Raw genomic sequence first — 13,599 nt, 5'->3', positions numbered from 1 at the left:
AGAGCAGAGGTTCTCAACAGGGGAGGTGGGTGATGTTGCCTCCCTGGGGGATACTTGGTAACATCTGGAGACAATCTCGGTTGTTACAATTGGAGGGTGTCCCTAGTTTCTAATGAGCCACTGGCATCTAAGCAGCCTACAATGCACAGGACAGCACCCCCCACACCTCACCACACACAGAGATTATCCTCCCCAAAATGTCAGCAGTGCTGCTGCTGTTGAGAAGCCCTGCTGTAGCGAATCCTTTCCTGCTATCTTCCCCGAATGCCCACACTAACCTGTAAAAGTAGGCCGAGTTTCACAGAGCTCATTGTAAAATCCACAGCCAGGTCTGCCTTCCGTAAAGGAGCCATGGGGCCAAGTAATAGTGGAGAAATTCCTCATGGGCCTTAACAACAACAAAAAAAGACAATGCAAGGTCAGTGCCCCCTTGATTTATCCTACTTGTCTCTACCTCAGGTATAGCAGGGGCAAATAAAACACACGTCATTTGCAAAAAGCAGGCCTTGATCTCTTAATTCAATTGTCTGCTGATCCATCCAATTTTCCCACCTTACCTAGCCCCTTCAAATCCAGCTTTCAGGTACTCTAATTCAAGGAAATGCAGTATCTTTCTGTGGGGTACCATAGCTAGCTGACTCGATCTTTTCATTTAAACCGCATCCCTTCTGATTTAAAAGATGATGTGGCAATTCTGCAATGTTGCTGGGATTTTCTCCCATGTTTGATGCAGGTAAATCTTATTATAGAGCAGCTTGACATTTCACAGACCAAAACATCTCCCCCTGCGTGAAGAATGCCGGTTTCTATAATACTGGGGACCTTTGTTTGCCATGGTGGTTTTATTTTCTGGGCCAAGCCATTTTGATACATTTAAATTCCATAAGAGTAGGAAAGAAGAAAGTGTCAAATCTGGACTGGGGATGGTGACAGTGGAGGCAAATAGATATTGAATTAAACTTTAGGCTTCCTTTTAGTTTTATCATTGATTTATAACGGAGAGAACAAAAGCAGAGATTTTTCTTCTGGGGATTCCTGAGTACTGGGAACCCAGGATGGCAGCCAGGTCCTGCTGTCCACTGGGCTCCCTGTTTTGGAGGCAGGCTGACTGAAAGAGTCTGTTTCACGGACTGTGCACCCAACCCCCTTGAGGGCCCCGTGCTCCATCACCACCCTGGGCCAGGGCCTCTCCTCCAAACCACAGGCTAGTGTAACCTGCCCGACTGGATCCTCAGAGGAGGCCCAGGCTCCTGTGGAGGTGCAGGTAAGTGTGCTGTGTTCTAAACTTAAATGTGAAGTGGCCAAGCCACACCCACCATCAAGGGCAAGAGCACCTTAAAGGCCCAAAGTCGATCTTGGGGAGTTCAGAGAGAACCAGACAACGTGTGGTGGATTATAGGAACTGGACCCCAAATTGGCTTCCCAGCAGGTCCCCAGCCCTCCCTCTCCTCTCAGGTCTCTTCCTGTAGTATGAGCTAAACTCGAAGACATGTCCCATCAGTACCTGATTACTTTCTGGTAGCTGGCATAATAAAGAACAGGAAGAAAGAAGGACCCATTTCTGGATCTCCGTAGAGCATAGACCGAGTAATGCATGCATCTTTCTCCCTGGGAGTCCACAAACGGGGCCAGTAATTCCTAGACAGAGAATATTCCACACAGTGAGGAAGACCGAGAGGGACCTGGGACTCGAACTCCTATCGGCAGAAAGCCCTCACCAGCAGCCAGCACCGAAAGCTAGCTGTGAGGCCATTTTAGGACTAGGACAGAGGGTCAAGAAGGAGAGTGAAAAAAAGGGATCGTTCCAGAGGTTGTCCCCTGGTGGGGCTCAGGGGCCACTTTGAGCAGCCAGCTGTACTTTGTTACGGGGTGCTGGGGAGGCCCATTCAGCATTTAAAACAAAAAAAAGTTTCTAAGTAATTTCACATAAAACCCAAGAGTTATGCTTCCCTAGGACAACCATATAGGACAACAGGAGGCCAAATGACACGGAGGCAGGTGACTGGCCCTGGGAACAGCCACCTCCTCCAGGCCCCTCCCACCCTCCAGGCCCCTCCCACCCTCCTCACCACACCCCCTCCACACTGCCAGGCCCTGGGGCCGGAGTTTGCAAGTTTTGTCCTTAGAGCCGCCCTTCCTTCCTGGTTTTGGTTTGTGCTGGGGCATTGGCCCTGGCTCTCCGTCCTGGCTCCGGTGTGTTCTTTGTTCTTGCTTAGGATGTGCTCAACCTGACGCACAAAAGACACATCCGAGATCCCAGAGGCGTGAAGCGCAGCTCCGCCACACCCCAAACTAGGACTCGTGGTCTGACTTGTTGCTGATTTATTTCCACTAGGGACAGGGCATAAAATTACCATCTATGAAGCACCTACTATGTGCCCGGCACCGTGGGCTGTGATGACTTCACTCCTCTCGTCCCTGTTGACCCTGCTAAGGAGGCACCACTATCCATTCCTAATAAACACGGCTTGGAAGCAAGACTCCCCCTAGTTTCCAGACACAGGAAGAGGCAGGCTTATTGGGCCTCAAGTACCATGTTCTTCTCAGCGCCCCACCATGCCGGACTGCGCACCTGCGCCCTGGTGTACTGCACGTGGGCGTCAAGCGCAGCTCCCTCCAAGATTTGCACAGGGAAGGGGCTGGAGCCTATGCAACAATTAGGGTCGCTGCTCTCAGCGTGTAGTAGGTTCACTGCGCAAAGAAGGGATGGGGCCTTGATTTTCTAATTTGACCTCCTCCGCCAGGGGCCGCTTCCCAATTGGTGTACAGGCCTTTGGCCCTGGTTAGCTCTGTGGCTGTTGTGCTGGATACCATGGCAGACGTGAACACGAGAAGCAGAAACAAATATCCTGATTCTGTTAAGATCCGGTTCTGCAGCTCTTACGGGAGCAGAAGCCAGCTTGGAAGGGGGGCAGGGGGAGGTGAGCCCTCCAGGCTTGAGTCCCTGAAAGGGGCCCAGGCTCCCCAGAAGGGCATCACTGCCCTTCACATCTGCCCCTACTCCCACCATTAGGAATTTCTAAAAGGGCAGGAAAGAGGAAATAAATTGACCTGGCAGAGCAGATTAAACTCAGAGCAAGAAGACAGACTCCCCTCCCCTCACCTTTTTTTTTTTAAAGTAAATACTTCAGGGTCAGGAAGAAAAGAAGGGGGGGAAGCAGGTTAAAATTTCTACTTGGAAAAGGTATTGACGGGGCAAATGTGAACTGAGTCTATGAAAACCCCAAAGAGCAGGCCCCAGCAGTTCTCTTTAAATTTTTTGATAAAGTTTAGGTCATAATTTATTAAGTGAATGAAAAGCCAAGCAAAAGATAAATAGCGACCACTTAATGAGTAGACACTATGTGCCAAGCCCTAGATATATTTTAATTACTTTTCAGTGTTATACATCAGTGAAGACATGAGCCCTAGAGAAAGGCAGGCCTTATTCTGAATTCTGGCTCTACCATGTAGTAACTTGGTGACTCTGAACAAGGAGATACCGTTTCTACCCTGGGTTTACTCACCTTCATAATGTAACACAGAGAGTAATAGTACTACCTCCAGGGTTGTGTGACGATTAAGTGACCTCTTGGCACCTAGACTGGTAAAAGGTAAGCCCTCTATAAATGTTGGCTATTATTATTATATGTTGTAGGAGGTACTGTCTTACAAATGAGAAAATTAGAATACAAAAAGATGACAGCAGTCGGTCAACCCCCGGGGTGATTTCAAAACAGATCACATCCAAGCCTATTCTCACCCTGGTGAGGAAAGTCAAGGAGGCTAAGCCCCGTCTTTACAGGTTGCCAGTCCTGAATGAGGCGTAGTGCCTCCTCAGGGAAGACATGGGACGGAAGGGATCGTGGACGTGACCCCAGCACGCAGGTCCCACTCTCTGGAGTTTTATTCTTGATGTACCAGTTTGAAAGGAACTATAAGAGAGACTTTCTTGCGGGGGGTGGGGTGGGTAGGGGATAAGAGGCCCCCTCACCTGGTCCAGGCAGCCTTCTGGACAGAGCAGGAAGAGTAGACTATGGCAGCTAGGAGGTTTAACCTCCACCACCCTTCTGGAAGACTGGAATCTCCACAAGAAGGAGGAATTCTATAACTCGGTGTGAGGAAGGCCCTAACGGTGGCCTTAAACCACATGATCAACATCTCCGAGCCCCACTGATTGGGGGGGGCCCAAGTTACAAAACCCCGCCAGCAGTCAAGCCACTTACCCTGCAGTGCAGTCTGATGGGAACCTTTCAGTGTGCTGACCAGCTGCCGCCCGTCCCGGAAATCTCTTCCAGCCTTTATCATGTCCTTCACGGTCTGTGCGTAGAGCTGGACCGCGTCGTGAAGGTAGGCAGAGTAAGGGCTCATCTTCAAGGAAGGAAGCAAATACAGGGTTTTAAAAGGCCCACAGCCTGCTGACTAACAGCCCTTGGCTCAGTTAGGAGGAATTTCTCTCTAATCTCTGTACAGTGTAACATAACACATGTTCTCCATCCATTCCACAGAGAGTGGAGGGGCCTCCATGAGCCTGGGCCGGTGCGAATAACCTGGTCACAATTTTTGCTTTATCTCTTTAGGCCTCCCTTTTCTGATTGGATCGCACGCTCCTTTGTGTCAGGAACATTTCTTTGGCCCATAGACAGGAGGAAGTATGGTTTAATTGAAAGATGATAGATTTTGGAGCCAGGCTGGCCCTGCTACTTACTGGCTGTGAAACTTGGGGTAAGTTCCATAACCTCTGAATCTCTCTGAATCTCAGCTCACACATTTATAAAATAGGGCTAGCCACTGTCCTATTGAATATAAGGACAGTTACATGAGGCAGGATAGGTATACTACCTGTTGCACTAACTGGTACAGAGTAGGTCTTCAATACATGTTCTCAACTATTCAGTCAACAAACATACAGGTGCCTTCTAAGCTGTAGGTACTGTTTTCCTTATCAGACCTGATACAGAGCTGACACTTAGTAGATGTCTCGCCAAATACTCATTGATTGATCATCTTTTCGTGTGTGCTGCAGTCCACAATTGACTGCCTTGTTCCTGATGCAGCCCCTGTCATCAGTGGCCTGTCATCACCTTCAGGCTCAGCTTGTCCCCACACTGGAAGCAGCTCCAGCTCTGGCCCATGGTCTTTCAATAACAGATTCTCTGTGGGGCAGACACTTTGCTTCATGACTCCACACACGCTGGGACTACCACTGGCTGATCCTCTCTCTTCTGACTGCCTTCTCCCTGTCCCAGGCCATCTGCTTGCCTTGCCCTGTCCTAGCTCCACATTGCTGACTACTCCATTCTGGTTCTCGGTCCTGGCATCCTGCTGGGAAAGGAAATTGTCATGGTCTGAGTCCCACTGGTTTCTGTTCTGCTGCTGCCATGTGCTACATTCTTAGACACTCAGAACCACAGCCTGGAGGCAGACGTCATTATCAGTCCCATTTCTCAGGGGAAAAGACTGAGATGTAGGGAGGTTAAGCAATTCACTTCAAGGCCCTACAGATAGTAAACAGCAGAACTAGAATGGGAGCCCACATCTCTGACTCCAAAAGCCACCTGGCCTCTCACCTAGTAACCTCTGTCCTCCTCCATGGTTCCTGGGGTGCAGATTTCACAAGACAGCATCAGACCACTGTTTATTCTGGGCTGTGGAAGACGAGGAAGAGTGTGTGTGTGTGTGTGTGTGTGTGTGTGTGTGTGTGTGTGTTAGGGGGTGGGGAAAGAAGAGGGGAGCTAAGAGGGAGAATGGAAAAACCAAACACAAATATCCTCAAAGGAGGGAGGGCAGGGGCCTGTACAGGATGACCCGCCGTCAGACCTGCTCCTCTGTGGAGATGGAGCTGTGAGGGGCAGCCCTCTCAGCCTTCGGTAGACATGTTGTTGGAAGCCTTCATCTGCAGGGCCTTCTCCGTAGGAGCTGAGGGCGATGAGAAGCATGGACGCGTAGACTGTGGGGAAGTGCATCCCCTTCAGATTGGTCAATGCCTCCTTCCAAAAACTGTCCTGAGAAATCATAAATCAATGTAGTCATCCTGTAGAAACATACCCTGAGCAATGGAACTGCGGAAAGGGAAGGCTGAATTTGAATCTCTACATTCTAATCCTCAGAATCACAATGACTCTGGAAGGCATGACATGCGAGATTCACATTTTTTTCCCTGGCATTGAAGCAGTGGGAAGGAAGCCAATGAATGAATGAATGAATGAATGAATGAATGAATGGATAGATAGATAGATAGATAGATAAATAAATAAATAGATAGATAGATAAATAAATAAATAAAATCAAGTTGACAGCAAGCAGCTAAGATATAAAAAGCTCACCTGTTAGAAATGGGTGGTTAAAAACTTTAAAAACAGGACTGTCAACTCTTGATTTTCTGCTGTGTCTTAAGTGGTTTGTTATTTTCATTATTATCTATAGTATTACTATTATGAAAGTAATATCATATTTATGTATATATATGTAAATAAAATCGTGGGATCTCCCCCGAGTTCCCTACTGCTCTCTCTTGTGCATTCTGAGAAGTAATCACACGTCCGAGGCGTAGGTACATGTGTGCATTTTGCATAAATACTATCACACTACAATGCTGTTGTGCAGCGTGGTTATTTTCCCCACTGAAGCCTATAAGCCTAGATTAGGAACTCTTACAGAATGAATGTATGTGATTCTTTTTTAAAGCAGCATGACTTCAATAGCACAGATGTTGTGTGGTATATTTTTAGCTCCATATTCTTTCTGCCACTACAAACTAATTGGAATTTGATCATCAAGTTTTTGGGGAAAAGCGACCAGGGCTCCGGAAGAGCTTCCGGCCAATGCTAAGAATTGACCCATCCTCTCCTCTCCTCATCTGTCCAAAGGGAGAGGTAAGAGGAAGAGTGAAGAGAAAGGGGTGGACAGCAATGGAAGAGGAAGGTAGGAAAATGTTCTGGATAGTTTGCCATAGGTTTAGAATCCACACTGGCTGCCCAAAGAAATCTGAGACACTTTTGGCAATCCAAAACACTTCAGGATGAAAAGATAAAAGAAATGTGGAATATTATTGTACATCTTCCTTTATTTCTTTTTGTCCCATTTCAGCTTCTTAGGGTCATATAAAAGATATGGGCCATCTAAGAAAGATAAAGCTACTGGAAAAATTATACAGTGTGTCCATAACTTTGTGTGAGTGACTTTTTTCAGAAGCCTGCTAGTATAAAGTGGTGGTTAAATACACAGACACTGAGGCTATCCCACCTGGGTTTGAATACTAGCTCTTCCTCCTACTAGTCGTGTGGACTTGGGCAAGTTATTTCACCTCTCAGGGCCTCAGTTTCCTCATCTGTAAAATGAGGGAAATAAAAGTATCTCTCCAGAGGGGGGTGTAAGCTGAAATGAGTTCTAGTACATGAAGAGCTCACAGTGGGGCCTGGCACCCAGTAAATTCTCCATAAGCCAGAGCTGTTGGGGGAAAGGGCTCAGTCAGTCCCACAGTCCAAAAGACCTGGTTTAGAATACCAGCTATGCTCCTCGGGAGCTCTGAGATCTTGGAGAAGTTACCTTACTTACCTAAGCCTCCATTTTTTATCTGTAAGTTGGAATGATAATAATATCTACCTTACAAGGCTGTTAGAAATAGTGAATGTGATGATGCATGCAGCTAAGGCATGGAATACCTGCTTCAGGGGGCTCATGGGAATATCAGTGCAATGGTGCATACAAAACATACAGCTCAGTCCTCATAGGAGGCACATGGAGCATCAGAGCCATTGCTGTTGTTACCAAAAGAACCAAATCACCCAACAGTTGGCTCATCAGACCGGTGTGTTGGTCTGTCCAGGCCTTTGTGAGGATTCCAACAGGGATACAGTGAGGCAGCCGTAGAAGAAAAGGAAGTGAGAGCCACTTGTGTTTGAGAGTCTTTTGGGGAGGGCTCAGTGACCTGGTAGAAGTGGCAGTTCTTCCTCAGCTGGTGTTTGCTGACAGATACAGAGGGCCAGGCTCCAGAGCCAGCAGCCTGGTTCAAGGTCTGGCTCAGCCTCTCACTAAAGGGGCCAAAGAACTCTGGGTAAGTGCTTTCAGCTCAGTCCCCTGATCTTAAGATGAAGACGCAGGAGTGCCTGCCTCATGGGGTTGTGGTGAGTCTTCAGTAAGCGAATGCAGCTGGCACATGGCAAATGCTCCATAGTTGTTACCTCTTACAGCAGGAGCCGTTCAGGGATCATCAACACCCACCTCCAACTGCTGCAAACTGATGAAAACGAATTCTCCTGTATTGAGTCCCAGGTTCTCTGCAGCCAGCAGAATAATTTTGCATCTTCTGAGCTGCAGATTAAGATGATAACTATAAGAGAAAACAAAGTCAGCCAATCGCACATACATGCACATGAACACACACACACACACACACACACACACACACACACACACACTTTTAAAGTCTAGCCTGAAACTGCTCCAAATGAGACATGAACTCTTTGTTCCCCTGAGCACGCTTTAGGGAAGAGGAATGCCCAAACTATTCCCAGCATGCACACTTCTTGAACCACCAGCAGTACACAAACTGGCAGCTTTTGCCCAATGGAACAGAAGACCTCGCTGCAGCTCTCTCCCGAAGTACAAGTCAAGAAAGTCTCAGACGAATTCTGTGCTCTAGTTTCTCTGTTTCATTGACTCAGAACAACAGATCTGGCTTGTTAGTCTTCAGCCACACAGGAGTTGATAGAGGACCTCAAATCAGGAGCACTCAGAATGTTTGAGTTGGGATGGTGGGGAAACGGCATAGGCCATGGTACTTTTTTCTTCCACCCAAACCTGTCAACATGCATTTTGAGGACACACAAATGAAATAGTGACATTCTTTAAATGAGATAAATTATCATCTATTTATCTGAGCTCCAACCATGTGCCAGGCACTGTGCAATGAGCAAGACAGAAGGCTCCTGCCCTCACGGAGCTGACAGTCAGATAGACACTATACAAGTGAATAATGGGGTGCAGGTGGCACTCCAGGCCAAGGGATCAGCAAGTCCCAAAGTGCCAAGGCCAGAAACTCTCAGTTTATTTGAAGAACAGAAAGGTGTCAGTTATTAATTCCTACTAGAAAGCAGACCCTTATAAGCACCACAACAGAAACAACGGCGATCACAGGCTGACTGATTACTATGTCCAGACACGGTGCTAAGGCCATTACAGTCATGACCTTATGGAATCCTTACCGTTCTGTGAAGTCGGTATGATGATTGTCTTCCTTTTACAGATAAGGTATTTGAGGCACAGAGCGCACACACCTAGAAAGTGTCAGAGACTGGTTTCAAACCTAGGCTGTCTCCAGAGCCCATGCTCTGAACAACAGCCCAAGTCCAGGATCCAGCCCACCTGCCAGATGCTTCCAGAACTTACTCAGTGCATCCTAACACTATAGCATGTGGGATTTCATTTTAGATTTTTTAAAAAAATTTGTTGTTGGTTGTGATGTTGAGTAAAACAGGAAACTTGCTTTTATGTATCATTAATTTTGTACCGTTTCCATCTGCTTTTTACATCCATAGAAAAACGAGGAGTTCCTATCTGCTTTTCTTATTTGTCTCTCCAAACGTAAGCAACAGAAGACTCTTTCCCACTTACCCCTGGCAACTGCTGACATGGTCCTAAGATTCTCTTGCAGAAGGGCCAGATCATGGCCCTGGCAGTGATAGTGAAATGGGATTTGAGTTCATTCTCCACAACCCTCCACAACTCATCCACTCTATGCCAGGAGGAAATCCCAGAGTGACCTCCAAACATCCCAACGTGCTTCCAGCCCAGGTACCAGAGACATTTCTGGAGAACATCACCAATTTCATGCATGGGTGGCACGAGTTTCACATAGGTGTCATACAAGAAGTCATTCTCCAGTTTTGCGGTTTGTCCAACAAAGTCAAACACGGGGATGTTCCACTCAGAAGCCAACAAACTTGAAAGTAACCAAAAAAAATGTCTTTTCATTATTGAATTTATGCTACATTCAAACCCCATGGAATGGTATCTGCATAAACTTTGGATTCAGTGATACTATGGGTCACACTGGAGCTTCTCTTTTGGAATGTTGTTGATAGATAATGTTTTGTGTGTAACCAACTTGAGGATGCAAGACTTCAGAGGAGAAGAATAAAAACAGCATTTATTGAGAGCTTATTATATGCCAAGCACTTTACAAGAGCTTACACATATCGTCTCAATTCTTGCAACATTTCTATGAGGTAGGTATGATCATTATCCCATTTTATAGATGGAAACATGGGGGCACAGAGATGTAAGGTACAAAGCTAGCAAATAGTGGAGCAGGATTGGAATCCAGGCAAATATGTTTCCAGAGCCCACACTCATAGCTGCTACTCACTCTCTTAGTTTTTCTTTCTTAGTTTGTTCCTTAGTCATCTCTCATCCATTTTTCATTAGGAGCCAACAACTTACAAGGAAGTTTGGAGACCTTGCTCTTAAAGGAGTTTATGATCTATTATTACAGGAGCTAAGACATTTAAAAACAGCTTTAGGGTTAAATATACCCTTCACTATTTATAGTCAATTGATTTATAGGAGGTTAGGAAAGTAAGAAATTACTTCTGATTTGGAAATTAGGGATGTGGAAGTGAGGATGGAGGGATGAAGGAAGGCTCTGTGGCATTTTAGGAGGGTAGGCTTTGGGCAGCAAGAAATGTATCAAATGGGGAATTCCAGGAGAGAGCAAGATTCAAATTGAACGGTGAACTTAATTCTACGGCACCCACTAATAAGAGTTCTGCAGTATTTTTCAGAGTGAGAACTGTGACGCTCCTTCCTCTTCAGCCTTTGCATTAATACCTCTCAAAGCACAAGACAGGCAAGAACTTCCACAAAGCTAACCCCATTAACTGAACAAATACAAGTCATTCATTTCTGTCATTTTCTTGCCTTAGTTTATTGTCATCTGTCATACTTCATTCTTTCCCACTTACTGTTACCATCACTGAATAATTTATTACATGCACCAAAGGGAAACCTACACAAACAAATGACATTTTTTCTATTTAAAACCAAGCACTCATTTTCCTCTTAATTTTTTCTGAGCCACATGGCTGACAATATTAGAGTGAAGTATGAGTCCCAACAATCAACCAGTTTGTTAGTGACACCCACAAGCTAGTGAGTGAACTTATAATTATTCATTTGAAAGGCTTTTAAGAAAGAGAATATGAACTGTTCTAATTGCATGGTCTAATTCCATCTCAAAGAAGTGGTACCCAAGACCTACACAGTAATTTATCATAAAGTCATCCTTGTCAAGAGATTATTCAAGACTGTACCATTATCTTAAAGACCACCCCTTCCAATGGAAAGCTCAGCTAGAGCTTCTAGAAGGCTGCATACCTCTGCTGCTTCTGGGCATGCGGGTCCAAACAGGGCAGAAACCTGTTCTCTCTGGACCTGGTCGGTGAAAATAGCGAGAGACTCCCTGGCACTGCAGGCTGAGTTGGTATAAGTGAATTCCCAGCTGAGGTTTCCAAGGTCCACCGGCTCAGAGTTGATCTTGTCCATGGCAGTTTGGAGGCCCGCACCCAGCCTTTGCATACTGAAAGGAGGGGAGCTGTTCCAGGGAGCTTGCAAACCCACAGTGTGTTTAGCAGCTTCAAGACAAGTCACGAGCACACTGACAACGCGTGTCAGAACTAGTGTCGGGTGGGCATCATGGTATCCGACCCCCAAACAGAGTCCCGATCTAAGAGTGGCTTCAGCACCGATCGTGGGAGCCTTGGATGACATCCAACTCCTGGCTCACTGAAAAACTCTGAGAGGCTTAGCCTCCTGACCACTCAGGCCAGGAGCTTAAATGACAATGCAGAGTTCCCTGGGGACCACAGCTTGCTTTCTACTCAGCGTCATTAATTAACTGAAACCTTCCCTTTTCAGAATCTGCCCCAACACATCTAGGAGCAGCAGTCTTGTGGAAAGAAGCTGGGACAGGGAGCCGGCAAGTCCCTGGTAATTGATCCAGTGATACCACCGACAACTTTATGGTCCTAGGCAAGTCACAGAACCCCCCTCACCCCCAACCCTCGGCTCCCTCTCCGCGAGCAAAAGGAGAATCATGGAAACCACTCAAGTGTAGGCAGATGGCCTGGGCTGGAATTCTGACTCCAACACATAATTAGTTGTGTGACCTAGCTCATGTGAACTCTCTCTATGTCTTCATCTTCTGATCCATAATGGGGGTAAAACTGTAATGGGATCTTCCCCAAAGACATATGGTAAGGATTAAAAGAGATCATACAAATCCAGCACTTGGCACAATGCCTGGGCCAAGAGAGTCCTTTTGTCAATGTTAGCTGACAGTGACGACGACGATGATGATAAAGACTGATGCTGGACTGATGATGGTGATTTTGTAATAATGGTAATAATTATCACCCATTGAATTAATCTTCTAATTTTTCTAGCATAAGGGATCTAATGGCTATGAGAGGGTTTACTCACAAGTGGCACAGTCTGTGTCCCTCACCCTGGCATTGGGCACCAGGGAGAGGTTACTGAGAAATGAATATTAACTCTCCTTCTGCACAGGTCAGGGCAAGGAGCCAGGGGCCGCTCTTTGTTGAAGAATTGCATGTGAAGTATCACAGATGTAACACTTTACATATAAAGTATTACTTCATACGAAGCATTAAAGGGATGGCAAGACCCTTGGGGAGCCATTGCTATCCCCAGGGAGGATGAGCCAGCCATCAGCGGGCAAATGCACATCGATATAAAGGGTTCAATTCTCACCGATCATGGACTTCCTTTTGGATCTCCCTGACAGGGAAGAAGCTGGCATCTGCCATTCATCTCAGGATTATGTATTTCAGCACAGTAGACTTGCTGTGATTCTCAAAGCTTGATCTAAGCACCACCTACATCAGTCTCTCCTGATGTTAAAAATACAGATTCCAGGGCCCCACTCCAGACCCTATGATCAGAATGTCTTGGATTTACTCCGGGAATCCACATTTAATCTCATATACCCCTAAGTATACGAAAGTTTGAGAAGCTCCGAGACAATCTGAAGTGAGAAGCAGGATATAAGAGCCGATAACTATTCTCTGCTTATTTCCTCAGTTGCCTTAGCTCTGGCTTCCCTCAAGGGGCCATTTCTAACACCACGAGTTAGAGGGATTGCTTTTCTTCAAACAAAATTCACCATAACTGCTTCTTCACTGAGCTTCAGAACCTCTCTGTCCTCTTGATAGGGCAGCTTAGTATCAATTTGCAAAGTCATCTCAATCTGAGTCTAAAAATACCTTTGCTCTAATCACAGGCAGAATTCCTCAGATTTTTTTGCCTCAGATGTTTACCGAGATATATGTGGCCTTGGGCAAGTCAGTTAAATCCATGCTTTAGTTTCCTCACCTTCCGAATTAGTTTAACAATGCCTCCCTCAAGGGATATTGTGAAATTACTTGTACATAATTACTTAGCATGGTGCCTCATATTTAGTAGGAATTCAGTAAAGAACCACTCTTAATGGGTGTGTCTTATATAAGTCATGATCTCAAAAGTAGGATTCTAGGAACAATATTTTATTATATATTCTGTGTTCCCTCTTCCCCTCTCATATATAAACTTCTTAAAATCTGT

The 13,599-nt window shown here is 46.0% G+C and overlaps 1 protein-coding gene across 1 annotated transcript in view; it reads right to left on the bottom strand.

Moving 5' to 3' along the window:
* LOC117036321 (guanylate cyclase 2G-like) overlaps positions 1-11,523 on the bottom strand; it is a 38,608-nt gene extending 27,085 nt beyond the window's left edge. Inside the window, 12 exon segments of the mRNA XM_033131139.1 lie at positions 279-388; positions 1,505-1,621; positions 1,623-1,638; positions 4,206-4,350; positions 5,800-5,828; positions 5,831-5,984; positions 8,203-8,276; positions 8,279-8,311; positions 9,595-9,642; positions 9,645-9,922; positions 10,022-10,101; positions 11,356-11,523. Of these exon segments, the coding sequence (XP_032987030.1) occupies positions 279-388; positions 1,505-1,621; positions 1,623-1,638; positions 4,206-4,350; positions 5,800-5,828; positions 5,831-5,984; positions 8,203-8,276; positions 8,279-8,311; positions 9,595-9,642; positions 9,645-9,922; positions 10,022-10,101; positions 11,356-11,523 (1,252 nt within the window).
* Positions 11,524-13,599: the final 2,076 nt, after the last annotated feature.

Source organism: Rhinolophus ferrumequinum, chromosome 16 (genome assembly GCF_004115265.2).
Source record: "Rhinolophus ferrumequinum isolate MPI-CBG mRhiFer1 chromosome 16, mRhiFer1_v1.p, whole genome shotgun sequence".
Classification (NCBI taxonomy): domain Eukaryota; kingdom Metazoa; phylum Chordata; class Mammalia; order Chiroptera; family Rhinolophidae; genus Rhinolophus; species Rhinolophus ferrumequinum.
The sequence above is the reverse complement of the archived record's forward strand: the minus strand, read 5'-3'. Positions and strand labels throughout refer to the sequence as shown.